Raw genomic sequence first — 20,980 nt, 5'->3', positions numbered from 1 at the left:
AATACAAAGTTTATTTCTCAAATCTGAAATAAAGATGATCCTTCTCTGTCCTCACACACCCAGGACCTGAAGTTCTTCTCTTACATTTTTTCAATTCTAGAGTTTAATCCATAGTTAATGATTAATGAGGAGTTATTGTTTTTACAGATGTAGCAAGTGACTGAAAACATGCTGTTGTTTGAAGATATATAATAATCAGCTCTGCACAGGAGCTGAAGCAGAGTGCAGCCTGATGCTGTTACAGAATAATATTTGTACTAAAAGTACAGTAACGGTAATTAGTGACAGAGCAGCCCGAGGCGTTTCTCTTGATTTCTTTAGTCAGGGTAAATTCATTCACCTGCACGGATTAGCTAAACGAACTTTACAAAACAAGTTTCCCCGACAGCCGAGTGCTCATCTTAGGTCTCAGGACCTAGCTAAGGACGGTAGTTACGGATTAGCTTACAAACACGTTTAACTTACCGAAAAAGTGCTTCGGGGACTCGGGTCCTTCTGTCGGGTAGTCCAGTTTACTGAAGAACACCTCAGGCTGTCAGGTTAAAACAGTCGGTCGTGTTTTCGAAACGTAAACGCTGGCCCTCCTCTCATCTGCTATTCCCGAACAGAGATACGCAAGTTTCTCCGTGACTGCAGCTGCCAGTCAGAGCTGTTATGATGACATTACACCCCAATTTAACATCACCGCGGTAGGAATTAGAATCAAACTTGTGGGAAAGGAGATCCCTTGCACATAAATTGGCGTGATGAGAACTGATAACAAAAGAATGTTTGGAAAAAATTTATCTAAAGAGAATTTATTTTAGTCTGACCCCAGTCCCATCCGCTAAATGGAGGAGGCGGGGTTTATGACCTATACTGCAGCCAGACACCAGGGGGCGAATCAGACGTTTTGGCTTCATTTTTGGGTAGTTGCCGTGTCGTCCATGTTTTCTAACTGGTTTCTACCTGTGTTGATGCTAGCATGACTAAAGCTAGCTAAGGAGCAGTAAATATGTGAAGCAAGACAGAAAGATATACTCATTAAATGAACAAAATCATAAGAATATAACACTAGCACTGAAAATGTAAAAGAAAAAAATATGTGTGTGTGTGTGTGTGTGTGTATATGTAGTTGTTTGTTTTGATTCGTGGCCTGCTAAAATGGTGCCGCGCTCCCATAATGCATTGCGGCGTAACGTCAACTCCAAAGCTTGTCATGTGACATTTGTGGACGCTGGAATTTTTTTACTTGGAGAATTTATCAGTAAAGTTTCAATCTCTGTCACCCCCCTCCTCCCCCCAAAAATAAAAATACGTGTTATTGCCAATGACTGTAGAAAACAGTCGTTGGCAAAAACAACGACTGTTTTCTACAGTCACTGGTTGTCACACCTACTCGCAAAAAGAAGAGTACAGGAGGACTAAAATAGTACCTTCTCTGCGTTTCCTTCATCGTATTAAAAAGCATACTTGAACAGGAAACATTTCTGATGTTATTCTGTGGATGTCTGCGCTTAATAAGTATAATTTAAACTACGCTGAGACTCGGTATGAGACATGAGTATTTCTCTTAGCTGTTTAAGTAGTTTTTCTTACCGAGCAACATCTACGCATGCGTGAAACCCGTATTGCCGTTATGCTATTTTAGGTTTTGCATTTAACTTTTATTTATTATTACCGTAGACTGCAAACAGATAGTGTCGACCTGGATTTGTCGGTGCATTAGTGAAGTGGAAGTGTTTAGGCTCAATTGTGGTGTTTTCTACAATCACTGGCGTGAACTAGCTTGACTTTCTTTGGTCACATGATGCGACTCCGCTGAAGTCACCTGATTTGTTGTGCTGCTAGTAAGGAAAAAATGGCTGCTCACTTGTCGTACGGTAGAGTGAATTTAAACATATTGAGAGAAGCAGCACGAAAAGAGCTTCGAGAGTTTTTGGACAAATGCGCAGGAAGCAAGGTGACAAACCCGCATACGCCTGTGAAATGTAGTCCAAACACTGGTAGTGGTAGTTAATGTGGTCTCTGAGCCTCAGCGTTACAACGAGACTGTCAGTTAACATTACAGTCATAGTTTTATTTTGAATGTGTAAAACAGTACAGATAACGCAGAAATATCTGTGTAGGTGCGTCGTATTGTAAAATATTCGAGCTAATAGCTAAGTAACAGTTAGCAAGTATCGCCTGAAAGAATATCTTCAGTTCTGCTTACTCACGATTCAAAGCTTTGTTTGCTCCTACTCTCTTACTTTAGGCCATTGTTTGGGACGAATATCTGACGGGACCGTTTGGACTAATAGCTCAGTACTCTCTGTTGAAGGTAAGTGCTTTCTGTTTACAAACCCATTTCTAAAAATGTTAGGAAGCTGTGCTTTGTGGGAATGCAATGATTTGCAAATCTCCTAAATTAATATATTATTTACATTAAAAAATAGAAAACGTCAGAGCTTTATACTGTTTAATGAAAAAATATTAGGCCATTTTGAATGTAATGGCAACAAGACAACTGAAAACGTTGGTACACGAAGAACAGTCTGGAAAAGTAAGTGTTACTAAAATGAAATAGCTGGAGGAACATTTGGTAACAGGTCAGTAACAGGATTGGTACATATCAGCAACCGATTCAGATAATCTGAATGAATCTCTGTGCACAAGGGACGAAAAACACTCAGGTGCCGCTGCATTAAAAACACACATGGTTCTGTCATGAAAACCGCTGCATAGGTTCATGAACACTTCCAGAAATAATTGTCTGTGATCACAGATCACCATGCTATCCAAAACTAGAGGTTAAAGGTCTGTCACGCAAAGAAGAAGCCATAGTTGATCCAGAAATGCTACTGTCTGCTAATGTAAAATGCAAAGTGGAAAACTATTCTGTAGTCAGATGAATTAAGACTTTAAATAATTTTTGCAAAACGTGGACGTTGTGTCCTCAGGACTAAACAGGAAAGGCAGCATCTGACTTATTATCAGCACTGAGTTCAAAAACCTGCACCTTTGATGGAGCTGCATTCATGCCTGTGGAATTGGTAGTCTACATATCAAGCAATGTTGAAAACAGGTTTTACATATGCTCCTATCCAGACTGGATAGGACAGCAGTCTTTTTGCACATTTCAGCAAAAGACTGCTAAACCACATTAAGCATCTATTACAACAGCATGTATTCATAGTTGAAGAGTCTACTGAACTGTCCTGCCTACATTCTAGACTTTTCACCAGCTGAAAGCATTTGGCACATCGTCAAATCAAAAATACAACAAATTAGACTCAGAACTGCTGAGCAGCTAGAATTGTATATCAGACAAAAAAGGTACAGTGTTCTTCTCCTAAAAGTCCAGCAGCTAGTCTCCTCAGTTTGTGGTAAACATGTCCATGCCCTTTTTTTTGAGACGTATTGGTGTCGCCAAATTAAAAATAATCAAATATTTTTCTTGGTCCATTTTCTTATTTTAAATCTTTTATGTTTTCTGTTATTTTCTAGTGTAAAAGAAATATGTGTTCATGGGATTTTCAAATCTTGGAATTCTGTATTTATTTGCACATTATTTTTTGGAAGTGTTTTCACAATTTATGTCTAAATTAACTCAGACAACAGCCAAGGCCCACATGTCTTATTATCTAGTTTCTTTTAACACTAATGTCATGTGTCTAATGTTGCTGAGGGTGTTGTTTTAACTTGTCGTTTATTATGGTGTGTCCAGGAACATGAAGTGGAAAAGATGTTCACCCTCAAGAATGGGAGGCTTCCCCCTGCTGATGTCAAAAATATCATCTTTTTCGTCCGGCCCAGACTGGAACTTATGGACATCATTGCAGACAATATAACTAGGTGAGTGTATGTGTCTCAACTTCAATCTGCGATAAAGACAAGGTTTTGTTTTCTTGTCCTTTCTCTCACTTTTCATAGCTATCCACACTTTGCAACATGAATTGTGCTACTCTTTAGTGAGGATAGACACCATTCATCCCGAGACTTTCATATTTTGTTCGTGCCTCGGCGGAGCATGCTATGCGAACAGCGGCTGAAGGAGCAGGGCGTGCTGGGCTCTTTCATCAACATCGATGAGTATATCCTGGACCTGATTCCCTACGATGGGGACCTGCTGTCCATGGAGTATGAAAGTGCTTTCAGGGTGTGTTCAGGTTGCACAGTACAAATATGTATCATCCACTTGCTTTGGTGGAATCTCTCATATACACATAAATTACTCCCCTTTGTCTCACTCAGGAGTGCTACCTGGAAAATGACCAAACAAGCCTGTACCACACAGCCAAAGGCCTCATGACCTTGCAGGCTCTGTATGGCACCATTCCACAGATATATGGGAAAGGAGAATGTGCACGGGTGAGCATGGTGTAACCTGCAATAATTTCTGTTTTATATGAAAGCAGAGGCTCTGCAGGAGCGAGGTAAATACATTTTTCTGATAAACAAATCCTCTGCTTGTTATCAGCTCGTTGCCAACATGATGTTGAGGATGAAGAGGGAGTTTGCTGGCAGTCAGAATCAGATTCTGCCTGTGTTCGATACCCTTCTTCTCCTTGATCGTAATGTTGACCTGCTCACCCCTCTGGCCACACAGCTCACCTATGAGGGTCTCATTGACGAGATTTACGGAATCAATAATGGTATGAATAAATCATTTAAAGTTCTTATTCTTATGTTTGCATGTTGAGCCTCAGTAATATTTATTGTATCTGACATCTGCATATCCCACTGTTTCTTTTGCAACTTTATTTTTAATCAAAAAGCAGAGCAGGATTACACTTGAACATTAAAATTAATCTTCTTTTTTTCTCCAATATTTGACATATTGCTCATATTGTAGTGTTGAGGTGGAGGTTAGTTTCTCCAGCAGTTTGATGATGTCTGCAGTCTAGTGATCCTTGTTTGGATGCTTGCCTGCAGACATTTCTGTGTGGTAGCTTTTCATGCTAGTAGTGGCACTATCCTGAGCCATACGTTTTTCAGGGATTTTTCACTATTTTATTTTTAGTCTTTTTTTTAATTCTATGCTTTCACTCCAGGTTATGTCAAGCTGCCTCCTGAGAAGTTTGCACAGAAGAAGCAAGGTGAAGGGAGTAAAGATTTGCCAACAGAGCCCAAGAAGTTACAGCTCAACTCAGCAGAGGAGCTGTATGCGGAAATCCGGGACAAAAATTTCAATGCTGTTGGAGCAGCACTCAGCAAAAAAGCCAAAATAATATCTGCCGCCTTTGAGGTTAGCCTTGTTTTGGATACATTTTTGCTTTTTTTTCCCGTCTTTGCTTACATGTGGTGATCATAGTGTGAAATTCCCTTCATTCCAATCCGGGTAGTTTCGGGGCGCAACATGAGATCAGTTTCAGATATTCTTGCTAGGCCAAACAACAAGTATAGGAGTGCTACGGTCCAGTGCATTATAACTGTAGCATGTCAAAGCCTTGAATTTTATTACTGAGGTGTTTTGTGTGATAGTGGTTAAAGATTATTTGGATGCTGCATTATGCTTGTTTCATCTCTTCTTTTGTCTCTCAGGAGCGCCATAATGCCAAAACGGTGGGAGAAATTAAGCAGTTTGTCTCCCAGCTGCCTCACATGCAGGCAGCCCGAAGCTCACTGGCTAACCACACTTCTATTGCCGAGCTGATCAAAGACATCACAAGTGCGTATATAATCCCATGGTTTCTCATCAAATCACATTATGCTTTTTAGCATACATCTCGCTCAGTTTTTGGCTTTAAAGTCTTTAAAGACAACTATTTCCATCAATATCCATTACTATGTAGTAAATCATCTATCGTCTCATGTTTCAGCATCCGAGGCCTTCTTTGATAATCTAACAGTGGAGCAGGAATTTATGACTGGTGTTGACACAGACAAGGTATTTTTCATCTAGTTACCTATTTTCCTCCCTGAGATAAGTTGTTACAAGTTATCAAACACACACGTATATATTAGGTAAACCCGTTCAACCATTCTCACACGGCTGCAGCTCCATGCATTTAGATACTAAACAAACTGAGCATCTGAATGGGAGGAAAGGTGATGTAAGTGGCTTTGAACATGACATGGTTGTTGATGCCAGATGAGCTGGTATGAGAATTTCACAACTGCTGATCTCCTGGGAGTTTCCCTACACAACCCTGTTTGCATCCTTGATGTACACCCAGCAAATCTGCAGCAAGTTTGTGATGCTTTCATTTAAATATAAACTAAAATCTTTGAGGAATGTTTCTTCATGGTATAGATCCAACAGGGTTTTCAGCACCTTGTTGAATCTATACCATGAAGAATTAAGGCAGTTCTGAAGGCAAAAGGGAGTCCAACCCAGTAGTAGCAAGGTGTGTTTTTATAGGTGCTGTTTCACAGGATTTTTAGTAAAGTTCACTAAACACCGTATAATAATGTGACTATGCAGGTGAACACGTATATAGAAGACTGCATTGCCCAGAAGGATCCCCTGATCAAGATCCTGCGTCTGGTTTGTATGCAGTCAGTCTGCAACAATGGCCTCAAACACAAGGTGATGGACTACTACAAGAGGGAGATTCTCCAGGTAAAGACATAAAGAAGCTTTCTCTGCACCCTTGGCTTCCTGCTGAATCAAAAAATGGTCAATTGCTGTGTCATAATTAAAACTGGATGGTTCTGAACTTTTTTCCTCCCCCTGTGTGAAGACCTATGGTTATGAACACATACTCACGCTGAACAACCTAGAGAAGGCTGGTCTTTTAAAGCCACAGACAGGCTCACGGAATAACTACCCCACTATTAGAAAAACCCTTAAACTGTGGATGGAGGACGCCAATGAGCAGGTACTCAATATACAAAAAAAAGGAAAGCAGTTAATGGATTAAACTCATGAAAAAGCAAGGGCTGACGTTTGTGAGTTTTTCTGTTCTTTCAGAATCCCAACGACATCTCATACGTGTACAGTGGCTATTCTCCACTTAGCATCCGACTGACTCAGATCTTGGCACGACCTGGGTGGCGCAGCATCGAAGAGGTGCTGAAAATGCTTCCCGGCCCACACTTTGAGGAGAGACAACAGCTTCCCTCTGGGCTCCATAAGAAACGTAAGGACTAAGAGAAGCTAGGACTGCTCTTTGCCCTGCTGCTCACAACAGAACAAAAACAGCCTCCCTCCTGCTCTGTGTAGATAAGACACAGGATTTGTTTATGTCAGATGCTGAATAGCGGCAGATTTATGGCATGTAGCCAATGGTGCCACACAGCCACTGTTAGCTTGTCGTTTTTTTGTGTGCCTTTCTTGATAGAAAGGCTGAAAAACCACTCTGTGCTTGATTTGTGAGTGACAGCCAGTGTTTTCCTTTTGTTTTCCTCCATCTTTACTCCATCTTTTCATTTTGGCAGTAGTAGGTGTTACACTGATGTGAATAATGAATTTAATTATACACTCTGTTTGAAATGTGCTAATTAGAACTGTGTTTGGGCATTAGACAGTTGACTTGTTGCTACATGCCTGCCTTGCATTGGTTTTTAAAGGTGATAATAGAGGACTCTAATCTGGGGGGAGTGTATGGCTAAATTAGGGTTTTCACATTTTTTAAAAATTGTGCTGTAACAGAGGGTGGATTGCTATTTGCTTTACATTGAGTTGTGTTTTATTAACATTTATATTTGGTAGTATTTAAAAGATTTACCAGGTCAGGGTGGAATTAAGGAAAAACAGTAAAGTATCCTTTGCAATTGTTAATATATTTAGTTTTTATGTTGCATTTTAGTGACTTGCATCTCCTCTCAATGTCCAACAGGCCAGCAGGGAGAGAATCGGACAACGCTGGTGTTCTTCCTCGGTGGTGTGACGTATGCAGAAATAGCTGCTCTCCGTTTCCTCTCTCAAGTGGAAGACAGCGGGATGGAGTATGTTGTAGCCACCACAAAACTCATAAATGGCACAACTTGGATCAAATCCCTCATGGACCGCCCTGAATCCCCGACACAATGAGTCACCTGCACGTACACCTGGCCACATCAAAGAGCCCATCCACCAGAAAAGCTCAGCTACTTTTTTTTTTATGTCCACATTTGTGTCCTGCAGGTGTTTCATTGATGTCTCTTCCAGTTTAAAGAGAGACCGGCTCTTTCAAAGTTGCCCTGTGAAAATTTCTTTATGTCAAAGTAACTGTTACCTACTATGACACTGCAGTCTTATGCATGTCCACTTTCTAATCGCCTGAGTGATGTCACCCTTTGTTTTGCGAATTCCTGTTTGCAAAGTCTGATGTTTGTGTCGGCCGTTTTCTTTTCTTGATGTGTTTTCCGTGGGGTGATCTGACTGAGAAATGCTCGTAGTACATCAAAACGTAGCTCTGAAGCATAGCTTGCTTTATCATCTGTTTTGCCCTAAACAGGAGTTTAATTAGAATTTACAAAATGAAACATTTTTTTTCTTTTCTAAAAAAAAAAAAAAAAGGCTGAACAAGCAATGGAGACAATCAGGTGATTTTTTTTCTTTTTTTTTTGCAGAGGACTCGCCCCCTGCTGGACATTAGAGAGAAAGCAGGTTTAGGGCAGCCAGAGGCTACATCTGTCTTTTATATACATTCCATAATCTTTACTGTCCTCCCTTTGAGTTGCACACGTATCGTGCAATTTAAAGGTTTATTGATGTCTAATGAACTTTGTCCTTTGTCCTTTGGTTGTGTTTCCGTTATTGCTTTTCTGCTACTGTATATATACTGTATATAGAATTAAAACATATTTGTGGTGCCGTAGAAGAGTAATGATGCATTTGATTTGCATTTTTGAAAGCTTTTGTTTGTTTTCCTTTGCTTGGATTAAAAATGGCTAAATAAAGTCTTAAACTATAATTAGTGTCACATTACTTGGTCATGTGATATGCCATTTTGATTATTGTAAATTAGGCAATTTTTGGTAAGGAAAGCTGATTGCAAGCGGATGAAAAGCAGGGATGGGAGTGTATTCCTCAGCAGTGCTCCAGTTCTCTGAAGGAGCAATTAGCGCAGTAACAGGCCTCCTGATCATCCGATAATGGCCCTGTGCTGTCTGGAGAGCTCAGCCCACGGCAGCCCATGATTTGACAGCACAGGACACTGATTGAATTAGGAGGCCATTTGCTCCATGTTCCGGTAGAGGATAACTCTGCGGCAGGAGGGTGTTTGATCTCTGTATCAGTCAATACCTTCTCCGTGCCTGACGCTATATATATAGGGAGACCTGCTGACAGCACTCAGATATTTTGGTGACCTCTGTTTGGCTAATCTTTGTAGTTTTTCCTTCATGCTGCTTGTGTAAAAGTCTTGGAAACTACTTTGGTAAATTATTCAGAGAATACTTAAATCTGTAAATTTTGGCCTGCTGTTTCCTTGAGGAGCAGGTGCAACAACACTTTTATTGCCATTAAATAAATCCCAGGGGATTCAGATCCTTGTGATCAGTTTTTCCTTTTGGCTCCTCCTCTCCCATAAGGGCTTGAAACGCTCAAGACGGCACACATCAACTTGGACTTCAGGGCTAGAAGCACAGGAGCCCTTCTGATCAGCTCCTGACCTGCTCCAACAACACAAAGGTGTAAGTGTTTCCTTTTTTTAAAAAAAAGAAATTATGCCTTTACCTCATGTGGAATTATCTGGCATTCATGCATGTTTACATTTGTCACTTTATGCACGGTTTGTCTGTTTTTGATAGCAAGATAAAAATTTTAAGAAGATAACAGTCATTAAACTTTCTTTATTTTAACGGGGAGACATAATAAAAGTATACATTTTTATAAGCAAAATTTATTGTGACTAACGTGGTTTATGTATGGGTGTGGCTGTTGCTTAATAGTGTGGGAAAAATGACCTTAAAAAACAGATTCACCATGCAAGATTTTTTCTTGTTTTCCTATCCAAAAGCAGTAAAGGCGAATGTGAAAGGTGAATAATGATGTTCAGTATATTATTTGCAACTGTACGCAAACAAAGCAGATCGATACTGAACCCCTTTGTGCAACTTGGGGGATAAATTATTAACGCCAGTCTTTCCTCGGCTTTTACATTGCCAGGAATAAATAACTTTGCGCTTATAATACAAATTAATATGAAGATGCATCCTGGTGTTTTTGTCTAAATTTCCATACGTTAAATGTAATTCATTCATACTGCCAGTGTTGTTTGCAGTACGTATATGTTTAATGAACTTTCAGCCACCTGTCTTGATTCTAATTCTTTTCTTTTGTACTGAAATCTAACAAATGTGTTTGTTTGAAGAATGGGGCGAGGCCAAAACATGGGACACCTGACCCAGCTTGGTCGGAGGCAAATGACACAGCAGGAGCCCCAGGATGTGGATCCCTTGTTTATCCGCTTCCTCCGGACATTCAAGGAAATCCTCAAATTTGTTCTCTTCAGTTACACTGTGCTGTTTGGCGCTTTGCTCCTTGCCAGGTGGACCACTTATTTTATGATAGGAAAATAAAGTAAAAACAACTGTTGGAGAATAAGCCAGATCTTGGACTTATTAGTGGTGTTTATCAGGCAGACCTTGGGATTTGCGGCCTATGAAGTTTCCATAAAACGATAATAACAGCTGGATTTATCATGTTTTCTTATGTGATTCACATAGTGGAGCTTGTGGCTTCTTGACACGACATTTCTCAGTGAACAAAACAAAGTGTTTAGAGAAACCCGTCAGTGAAACTTATTTTAACGCCGTCGGAATCCAGCGTGTTTGTTTTTAAATGTATATTAATAATGTACGTGTTACAAATGAGCACAGAGAAGCTATAAAACATGTTTGTATGGTGGTGTAGTATACACTGAACTATTGTATGTATATTGTAAAAATGTTTATGTAAATACTACTTATCATCGGTAATGATAATGTTCATGTGTATTGATTTTTGTCTTCCAGTGCTAATATCTACTGAGTGAAGGGAAGCAAAGCTTTCCCCTCTGATGGGTTTTCATATGTCTAAGAAAGCTGAACCAGTAGGCAGACATAGCAAGTAACTGCTCCGAAAGGGATTAAAGCCTCAAGGTTTATATGACAATAAATTTGTGGTAATTTGATGAAGACCAAATTTGGTTGGCAAGACTGTATTCACCACCAAAACACAATATAATCCGAAATGGTTTAAGTCTCAGAGACAGACAGGTAAGGACAGAGCAGTAGCCCTGCTGGTGTCATTCCAGTATTAAAGCTGTTGTAGATGATTTGTTGGCCAATAATCTGTCAAAAAGTATCTCAAATATATCTCTCACGAGTGATACAGAGTCATTCTGAAGCAGAAAAAATATTCCTGTCACAATGTAGAAGCTGTGGTCAGTTTTTGGCAAAAGGGACTTTTACATATTATTTATTTACAGCAGGTGAGAAGTCTCACTGATATTAAAAAAAATAAAAATAAAGAAAGATCTGGCTAATAGAGGAGTAAAACTTGCAATAACATCACAGTTCCATAAAGATACTTGAAGAAGCCAGAAAGGACTGGATTAGTTATAATGTAGAACACAGAGCAGGAACAATAAGCCAGAGTGATAAACTTGCAAAACACATCATTTCCCCTTCATAAATTCTGTTGACTACAGCCCATTTATATTATAACCAAAAATATTAAGGTACATATAAAAACACACATAGAAAAATAACTATTTGGCACAACATCGGAAGCAGAGCCACAGCAGAGCGATTGTTTTATAGTTATTTAAAACTATAATCTCACATTTTCGTCAATTTTACAAATAACCGTAAGAGTCGTTTTAAATGTCCCAGAAAGACGTGGAAGTGTGACAGTGAAGTGGGAACATTACCAACAGAGGTGAAGTCAGCTATTTAGTAACAGTCTGCAGTGACGTAAAACTGTTAGCAACAAAAAGCTGCTGTCAAGTTTTAGCCAAGAGGCGCATTATGAGTTTTGTGACTGAAAGTCGCAAGGCAACATTAACAAAAGTAAAACAGTGTGAATGCAGTTTTTACAGGTGTTTCCCTTTGAAAACAGTGTGGCATTCAAAATAAGTAAGACGGGGTTAAAGAAGAATCAGTATGGTTTTCTATAAGGGTGAACTCGTCTGCTACAAGGTCCTGAGGACTGAGACTCAGGTGGTGTGAAGGTTCGATCCAGAGGAGAGCCACATTTTTACAAACTATTCCACCATATGAACCTGAAATCTGTGTAGCATCTGACCTGAAGAATGTGCAGAAGAACACCAAACATTATTTATCATGGTGCAAACCTTTCATTATATATATGTTTGACAGCATTTTCTATTTCCTCTCTATGTGCACATTGCAAAAGGCTTTGCTGTCTGAGAATTGATGTTTGCAGGTTAACAGCTTCAGTTGACTGTAATCGCAGAGCTAACTGCTTGTTCATTTACAATAGAAATTGGTTATTCTATTAAACATTTTATTTTCTAAAATAAAAAAAAAAGGTGCTTAGCTTACCTGCTTAGCATTCATATTTGAACAGAGCATGGTTTCCACCGGTGTATTGCAACTCTGATAGCCCATTGGGCCTAAGATGACCCTCTGTTGGGCCTCAACATCAAGAAGTGTTTTTAATGTTTCTTTTCTTAGATGCTGTTAGACATCCTACTTCCTTTATGTTAGCTAATGTGTGCTTTTAGCTATTTTTACACACACATAAACAAAAATAACCCAGAGAATATTATGACCTTATATTGTTTTACCTGTTTAGCTTAATTTTAATAATTTAGACTATGCAAAATCTTGCACTGTTGTGTGAATATGGTTATTCTGGAATTCTCATGCCGGATGTGACTTTCTTTCTCATATCAAACCAGCAGCAGTGTGTCTGTAGAAGGCGCCACAATCACAACCCCTCTGTATGGTTTATGTCATGCAGTATGTTTATTTTTTATTCATCCAGCTAAAAGCTCAGGGAGATTAAAAATCGCTTTCAAGAGTTATGAGGCCAAAATGGCAGCAGAGATTGTAAAAATTAAAATAATAAGCCAGCAAACAAACACAACTCTCAAACAGTTGCAGTACAATTGTGAGTTAACAGGTTCAAATCATACAAAATAACAACACAACAAAACAATGAAGTTTCAAATGAATTTCAAACCAATTTTAAGAGCGATCTCAATGACCAGCTATTTGATCCTCTAAATGGACTTAAACTCCCCCATATTAACCAGTTCTGATTATTTCAGGTCTCAGTCTGTTTTTCCTTTTGGAAACAAACAGTTTGTCCGATAACCGATGGATAGCATTAATTTTAACCAAGTGCAACTGGAAACTTCTTTTTTGTTATTTGCAAACAGATCCATCAGAAATCAATGTTGGCATCAACAATGGAATTAATGATCTGAGAGGCACAATACTCCAATCGATCATCCGGAGCAGATACATACATTGAAGGCACACTAACATAACTGTGTTAAACATTCTTAAACACTGTAGGAGAATATATTTATTGAAGCAGCTTTAATGTATTAAAGTTTCTGGAGGCTAGTTAACCTTTAAGGAGAGTCTTTAATAACAGCTACTTTTCCAACCTTTTGATATATTATTATACAATCTAGGTCCTTGCTGATTTTATACTCATTGTAACTGAAGTAGATTTGAGCCAGAGATGGATGCTGTATACTATAATGACATGCTACACTAAGCTCGTATACTGATTAGAGATATCTTGCTGATTTGCTCCATTTCCGAAATTCTCCTGCAAACGTAAGACTGCAGAATAAGATCATTGTTGAAGTCTTTGTGACTCAAAAAGCTATTTGTGTGTGGACAGGTTATTCAAAAGCAACAACAAGCACTCCAAGAGCAGAAACCTCTGCCAAGACAGCTCACTATCCAGGCAGGATTTAAAGGGATGGTATTTTATTTTGGATGCAAACTATAATTTGATATTTAGAATCCCCATATACCAAATACATATCATGTAATGTTGCCAGTACAAACAAAGCAAGTAGAATTTCAAGTATAGTTTTAAAGATAAAAGGCATTTTATGAAACTTTGACCTTATTTGACCTTAAAGAAGAGGTTAGTGGTCCAAAGTAATGAAATATTTTGAATCCCCATATATCATTCCCTATGTGCCTATAATACAAACAAAAGCAGTAGGAAACATAGTTTTAAATAGCTCTATATTAATCTTTTGACCTTGAAGAGAGGTCAGTGGTCAAATATGACAGGATATTTTAAATCTTTATATGCTACTTTCTACTTGTTGACAAATACACATGGCATTTGTAATTCAAACGAGCCATCAAGAGCTACCAAAAACAGAACCACACATTCTGTAAATTTGAGCTGATCTTTTCTTCTATTTTAATTTTTTCTGTTGTTTGAGGATTGCTGAGTTGAGATGCTTCTCTGTCGGTCTGGGTGGCTGAATGATGGACCCGGTGGTTGGATATCTGCCAAACTTCACAGTAGCATATTCACAGGCGGTGGTGCTGGGTTGAACTGTGTCAAAGCAGCCTTGAAAGTTAACAGTAGCGTATTCTGCCAATTCAGAAGGGTTTTCTAGATTTTTTGAGTCTATCTTCCGGAGCTCCTCTTGTATCCTTTCATAGGTACAGTCCTTCAACAATAGAATGAAAAATACCATCTAAATGCTTCATATTCATCACCCTCTCCCAGTATGTGGAGAGGACATCCTTCAGTGCACTTGCTTTCTTTTTGCCATAATGTGAATAATAGTTGTTGCTTTGTAAAACCTAAGCACTATTGTAATATCATCTGTCCATTTACGGTGAAGTATTTTCCCATCATACCACAACCAGGGGAGATAACGTTAATTTTCCGACCATGTTTGCTGACTAAGTATCAGTACACCACGATATAGTTATACATAAAACCTCAAAAAAAGTTCACACCCACCTCCCTGTTATGCTGTGGTGCTGTGCCAGTTCCTGTGTTGTTTTGTGACAGAGAAAAACAAACAAACAGAAATTAGTAGGTAATACCAGTTACCTAATAATATTTCTAATTTGGTTTCATTTCAACCAGTTTAACTAGAAATTAGCAAAGATGGTCAAATTTATTACTTTTAAAATCTCTAGATTCTGTTAATGTCGTACATAAAATCTTATGTACCATTTCCGTCATCTGTCCAAGATAGGGAAGTTCACGGATGTGGATTTGTGGGTAAAAAAAAGAAAAGAAGCATGCATTTAAGTATTTCTCTTGATGAACAAAAGATTAATGACGGTTCTTACGTTTGTAGATAAGGATTAAAACTACTGGAAATAACAGCACAGACAGACAGATCAGAGTCAAAGTAATAGGTTCCACCAAGAGGCCTGCAAAATACACCAAACAACAACAAAAAACATGATCCACTCTTTGAAACTGTAAACACTCAAAACAATATAACTTTCTAGAACTGAAACTTAAAAAGATATTTACAAAAATAGTTAAATATTATTTTATATGTGAACATTTTCAAACGTATTTCTCTTCTGCTGCAGAAGTCTTAAGATACCACATGTGCTCTCACCAGAAACTGGTGAAACAGTAGTAGAAGAATCAGTAGTTGGAGATGATGTTGCTGATACTGAAAGGAAAAGGTTGACAAGTTAGAGGTCAGATTTATTCTTCTCTATTATTAAGGGTAGCGTTATTTATGAAATCAAACGATACAAATTGAAACTCCTGTATGTGAGCTGGTAATGTTTTTCTTTTCTTTTCTTTTTTTAATTTTCAGAAGGTTCCAGTTAAAAACAAAACAAAAATCCTGAATTTTCAGAGATTTCAGACTCTGATTCTTTCATACAGAGGCAAAAACCTAAAGAACCTAACTTTTGCCAAACTAACGTAGAAGCAGATGGATGGATGGATAGACAGAATTTCCTGCTGTCACATCACTTTTTCAGTTTAATAATGACAGAGTTGAGATTTACACTCGCTGTGCCATTGAGAGCATCCTCACTGGATGCATCACCACCTGGTACGGCAACAGCACCGCTCACAACCGCAAAGCTCTCCAGAGAGTAGTGCGGTGTGCTGAACGGATAATTGGAGGTGAGCTTCCCTCCCTCCAAGACATCTACAGGAAGCGGTGCCTGAGGAAAGCGGGGAGGATCATCAAGGACTCCAGTCACCCCAGCCATAAACTGTTCAGACTACTACCATCAGGAAGGAGGTTCTGCAGCATCCGGTCCCGTACCAGCAGACTGAGAGACAGCTTTTTCCATCAGGCCATCAGACTGCTGAACACTTCATAGACACCTCACCCTCACTACTGGAACTTCAACATTATGCACTCCATACTGTATATAAATACCACTGTTTTGCACATACCAACCTCTGTATATTTTATATATCTTATTTTATTGTTTACTTTATTTCATTTGTAAAACATGTATATACATACTATATACACATTTTATTGTTTACTTTATTTCATTTGTAAAACATGTATATACATACTATATACACACTCAAACACACACACGTAGAAAAACATATTTAGTATACACATTCAGTAATGTATATACCTTTACATATTGTACATATATTTATTACTTTTTAGATTAGCCATTTTTATATTTTGCTTGTTTTACATTATTGTATTTTGCACAACTCTGTTGCTTGTGAAGCTCGCACACAAGAATTTCACTCACATGTACTGTACCAGTGTACCTGCACATGTGATGTGACAATAAAAGTGATTTGATTTGATTTGATTTTAAAAGTCAGGTGTTTTCTAAAAGTGACTGTTTGCACTTTGTACTAAATGATGGATGCTGCAAATCTGTATTGAGGACACAATGAATCAAGGGCAGTTGTGGGTTTTTGAGTAAAAGTTCAGGTTTAGAGCTACTAAAAGTCTCAAGTAAGTTGTGGACACATGATTGTATGTATGTGAAAATTAAACTTCAAACAACTGAGCTCTTCTAGTAGCTATTTGAGTATCAAACCACTTCCTCTTATTAAACGCTTCCCGTGGTTCAGAATACATATGCATGATTACCATCCTGTGATATCCAATGTATTCTGAACCAAGTCACCTACACACTTAAAAAAAATTAAAATAAATGAAGACTCACCGACAGTCAGGAATAATCTGCTGAAGAACATGTCACTTTGTTGTTCGTTTGGGCTTTCTGCTCCACACCAGTACGTCCCGCTGTCGTTTGTAGTTACTTCTCTCACTGTTATGATGATGTTTGTCTGTGTTTTGTTGTCATTCATGGAAAACCTCTCATTCTTGCTTGTGTTGTTGGTATTAGCAAGAGTTTGACATACAGATGGGTCGTCCCCCTTACAGATAAATTTTGTAAGTGACTGCTCCCTCTGGGTGTAGTTACACAAGAATGTGAAGTTTTGTCCAACAGTTTCTAATGTTGTAAAGCCACTAATACCTATAGAAAACAATAGAAAACAAAGATTTGCCCAGATGTTTAAATGTATAACTTGAAACTCAGAAACTGAAGTTGTGGAATACTCACTTTTAACTTCCAGTCTTATTTTTTTTAGTGCATATCCATTAGATAATTTTACTCCGCACCAGTAGACACCCTCATCCTGTAAGGACGCATTACTGATGGACATGTTAAAGCCCTGGCTGTTGTTTGTGAATGTCCATTTTTGATGAGATTGTGGTGGTAAAATAGCCTCACAGACAGAATTATTATCTTTGCAGAAAAACATCTCCCAGGGCTTGTATTCTTCTCTTGGATAATCACATCTGATGGTGACTTTAGCAGTAATGTACCCAGTTTGATTAAATGGTTTTATGCAGTCTGATTTCACTGCGAATAAATATACAGATGAAACAAAATCAAACAGTGTAATATTTTTACAGTAAAGTGTGTATGCGTATTATTACTCAGTTAAAATTTTCTTTTAAAATTGCATCTTAAATTTAAAAAAATACTTTTGTAATTAGTAAAGTTAGTAATATTTTGTGATTATTAAAAGCCTTAAAAGGAAAAACTGCTTAATTTGGACGTTTACTATTCAGATCAGAGTAAATAACGTAGAAAATTGGAACCAAACTTTATGATTCTACTGACTGATCATAAACAATATCTACCCAGTCATCTATCCATTTTCTTAGCTTAGCTAATTCGAGGTCATGGGCGGGCTGGAGCCCATCCCAGATGTCAGAGGTGTGGTACACTGTGGACAAGCTGTCAGGCCGTCACACTGATAACACAGAGAGGCAGACAACCATTCACAATACCCAAAGGGAAATTGGCAGTTCACCTAACACGCATGTCTTTGGGACAAATGGGAGGAAGCTGGATTATTTGGTGAGAATCCAAGCCCCCAGCTTGCAGATTTAAACCCAAGACCCCTTTGCGTTGAGGTAACAGTGCTAACCACAGCACCACCATGCTGCATAGAAAATACTGAATATAACATTTTTTTTTTTTTTACCGTGATTGAAGCCACAAAAAGTCAGAAAAACTAACAAAATGAAGCCAAAATGAATTCAGTAATTAAAAACCAAACAAAAAACATGTCTTACCAAGTTTCAGTTCATCACAATGGTTTTCCGTTTTGTTTTTGTTCTCATTCATAGGTTTCCTGGTGATCACTGTGAGAATGTAGTTTGTATGATTTCCATAAGTCATTTGACAGTTTCCCTTTGTTTCAGTGTTGTTGAAGGGGGCGTCAACCCAACCTCCTGTGCAGTTCTTTCCATCTGACATCAACTCACAACCTGAAGACAAATATTCAAATTATGTCGGTCATTTAACAAAACAAATAAGCAAATTAATCGATCAATTAGGAGCACAGTTCTTCATGCAACAGCCTTCAGATACTTTATTAGCAGAGCATGCTGTAAACATTGCTGTTTTTATTTTTACTATATAGGTTTGATGCTGTGATCAGTTAGTATTTTTGTTATGATTCAAAGTGTCACTACTGCAAAAGCGAACTTCTGCTTCAATACATAATGTTACAATTAATTAATGCAGTGGTTCCCAAACTTTTTTTGCTAGGCCCCCCTTTGTTTTACAAGAAAAATGTTCGCCCCCCCCCCCCCCCCCCCACCTCCTCCCGCGCGCGCACGCGCGCACGCACGCACACATCCTCCAACCACACACACCCATATTTTGCTCCATTGCGGTTTATTTCACAACTTAAACATTTAGTAAACAATTAAGCAAATACAAGTAATCTGCAATAAATTACAGGTAGTAAACTCCTAACTCTTTTACGCTGCGTCCGCACCTTCACGGGTATTTTTGAAAACGCAGCTGTTTCGTCCACACGTAAACGGCGTTTCGAATCACCGAAAACGGAGATTTTTTTTTTAAAAACTCAGTTTTTGCGTTTACCTGTGGACAAAGGATACAGAGTTCGTCACGCAACGTCAAAGGTATGTGCCTTTTTTCACGTCACGCTACGTTATTGTTTACATGAGATGAATTGCAGAATGGCAGATAGAGACAAAATACTGTTAATCAGTTTTTACAGGCTTACATACACACACGCAGTTACTGTCCCTCCATTTACAAAGGCAGAGGCGTCACGGTGTGATTATTTTACATGCAGTTGTTTTTTTCCTGTGTAATAATATTCAACATTGCTATCAATACATTTTTCAAAAATGTCTCTCTGTGCAAAATGGGTTTAAAAACATAAACAGCTGTGGGATACTGTTTGTGATTTGAACCGGGGGAACAAATCGTGGCAGGATCAGCCTGATATTATTTGTATCCCACTGTAACTTTACTGTATAAAGAGCTAACATCTCCAAAATGTCAGGAGTAGTTAGTCATTACAAGAAGTGTTTGTGAACTAAAAATCAAGAATGTGGGATCCTGTTTGTCCGTGATTTGACCAGCCCAGCGCTGCTCCCGACGAAGGGAAAACCAATTCTGCAGGGGAGACCTACCTTGGCACTTGTGCAGGTGAAACCAAAGGGAAGATATGCTTCACCATATTTTCTAGTCTTTGGCTTAGAATGAAGCTGGTTTGGAAACATATTCAGCGATGCTTCATCTCCTGCTTTGCGTTTCTGTGGGCGCCCCGTGCTAGCTGTGTCCAAGCGTTTTGCCCCCCCCCCCCTTTTCATACCGAATTAATGTACCATTAATTCATGTTTATTATTATTATTATTATTATTATTATTATTATCATTATTATTATTATTATTATAGTTGTTTTTCACAGTTGCTAACAAAATATGCAGTACATGTGAAAAAGCATTTGCATGCTTCCAGATTTCTAAGGTTTTGTTTTGTTTGTTTGTTTTTGCATGGATTGGTTTAGTCATGTTTTCATTTCTCCTTCCTCTTGTCTTACCAAGTCCACAGTTCATGGACTTAAACTACAGTGCTTAAAAAGCTTTATTAGACCACCACCCAAAATAAATTTTATAACACAGCTACCCTAAACTTACAGCACTGGTAATTACCAAAGTAATGTTTTATGCTTCTGGTTAATCCGCAAGCTCTGTAATCAAAATCATATTTTAATGCTAAAATATAATTATTCTTGTTATATATGAGTTTATAAATGTTGTGTTTTACTATAAAGCAACAACAAAAAAGTAAATCACATCCAAAATTAGTTATTTGCCTGCATTCCTGCCAATAAAAACTAATTTCAGTAGTAAATGTCACGCTTGTGCCAGCTCAAATTTCAGTATAAAAACTTGAATTCAATTTGTTAGCTAATAAATAACAGTATTTAACAAGTTTTTAACAGATTTCTAAAATGTTTGTGTTTTCTTGTTTTTAGTGGCAGGTGCCCTGCATACGGGCAGAAGTAAGTCTCACTGTTGTAGGTGTGTAAAATCAAGCACGTAGGCATGCAGACTACAAAGGTTTGTAAAAGAATGGGTCACTGAATTCAAATGAGGCACTGTAATAGGATGCTACTGTAAGTTTATGAAGTTTCATAGTTAATGAAACTTTTTCCTTCTTAGATATTCACAACAACTGTAAATGGTATGATTGCTCATAAGGTTTTGAAGCAGAGTCACTTTTTTCTGAGCCACTACGTCAATGAAAGTTTCCAACACTGTACTAACTGAATAAGTGAGCACTTCCAAACGTCTTCTGGCATTAACATCTGCACAAAAACTGTGCACTCGGAGCTTCA

The 20,980-nt window shown here is 38.3% G+C and overlaps 1 protein-coding gene and 1 long non-coding RNA gene across 2 annotated transcripts; one reads left to right on the top strand and one right to left on the bottom strand.

The window, feature by feature from the left end:
• Nucleotides 1-1,815: 1,815 nt before the first annotated feature.
• On the top strand, nucleotides 1,816-8,804 carry vps33a (VPS33A core subunit of CORVET and HOPS complexes). Its single transcript, XM_063489333.1, has 13 exons — nucleotides 1,816-1,942; nucleotides 2,237-2,302; nucleotides 3,689-3,816; nucleotides 3,934-4,120; nucleotides 4,216-4,332; nucleotides 4,442-4,616; nucleotides 5,016-5,209; nucleotides 5,506-5,632; nucleotides 5,784-5,851; nucleotides 6,389-6,526; nucleotides 6,648-6,785; nucleotides 6,878-7,046; nucleotides 7,746-8,804. The coding sequence occupies exons 1-13, from the start codon at nucleotides 1,841-1,843 to the stop codon at nucleotides 7,937-7,939; spliced, it is 1,803 nt and encodes a 600-aa protein (XP_063345403.1). The 5' UTR covers nucleotides 1,816-1,840; the 3' UTR covers nucleotides 7,940-8,804.
• Nucleotides 8,805-14,226: 5,422 nt separating this feature from the next.
• Nucleotides 14,227-15,200, bottom strand: LOC134639523 (uncharacterized). Its single transcript, XR_010095361.1, has 3 exons — nucleotides 15,011-15,200; nucleotides 14,795-14,826; nucleotides 14,227-14,495 (listed from the first exon to the last, which is right to left on the bottom strand). It is a non-coding gene; the product is annotated as an uncharacterized LOC134639523 (long non-coding RNA).
• Nucleotides 15,201-20,980: the final 5,780 nt, after the last annotated feature.

Source organism: Pelmatolapia mariae, linkage group LG12, assembly GCF_036321145.2.
Source record: "Pelmatolapia mariae isolate MD_Pm_ZW linkage group LG12, Pm_UMD_F_2, whole genome shotgun sequence".
Classification (NCBI taxonomy): Eukaryota; Metazoa; Chordata; class Actinopteri; order Cichliformes; family Cichlidae; genus Pelmatolapia; species Pelmatolapia mariae.
The sequence above is the reverse complement of the archived record's forward strand: the minus strand, read 5'-3'. Positions and strand labels throughout refer to the sequence as shown.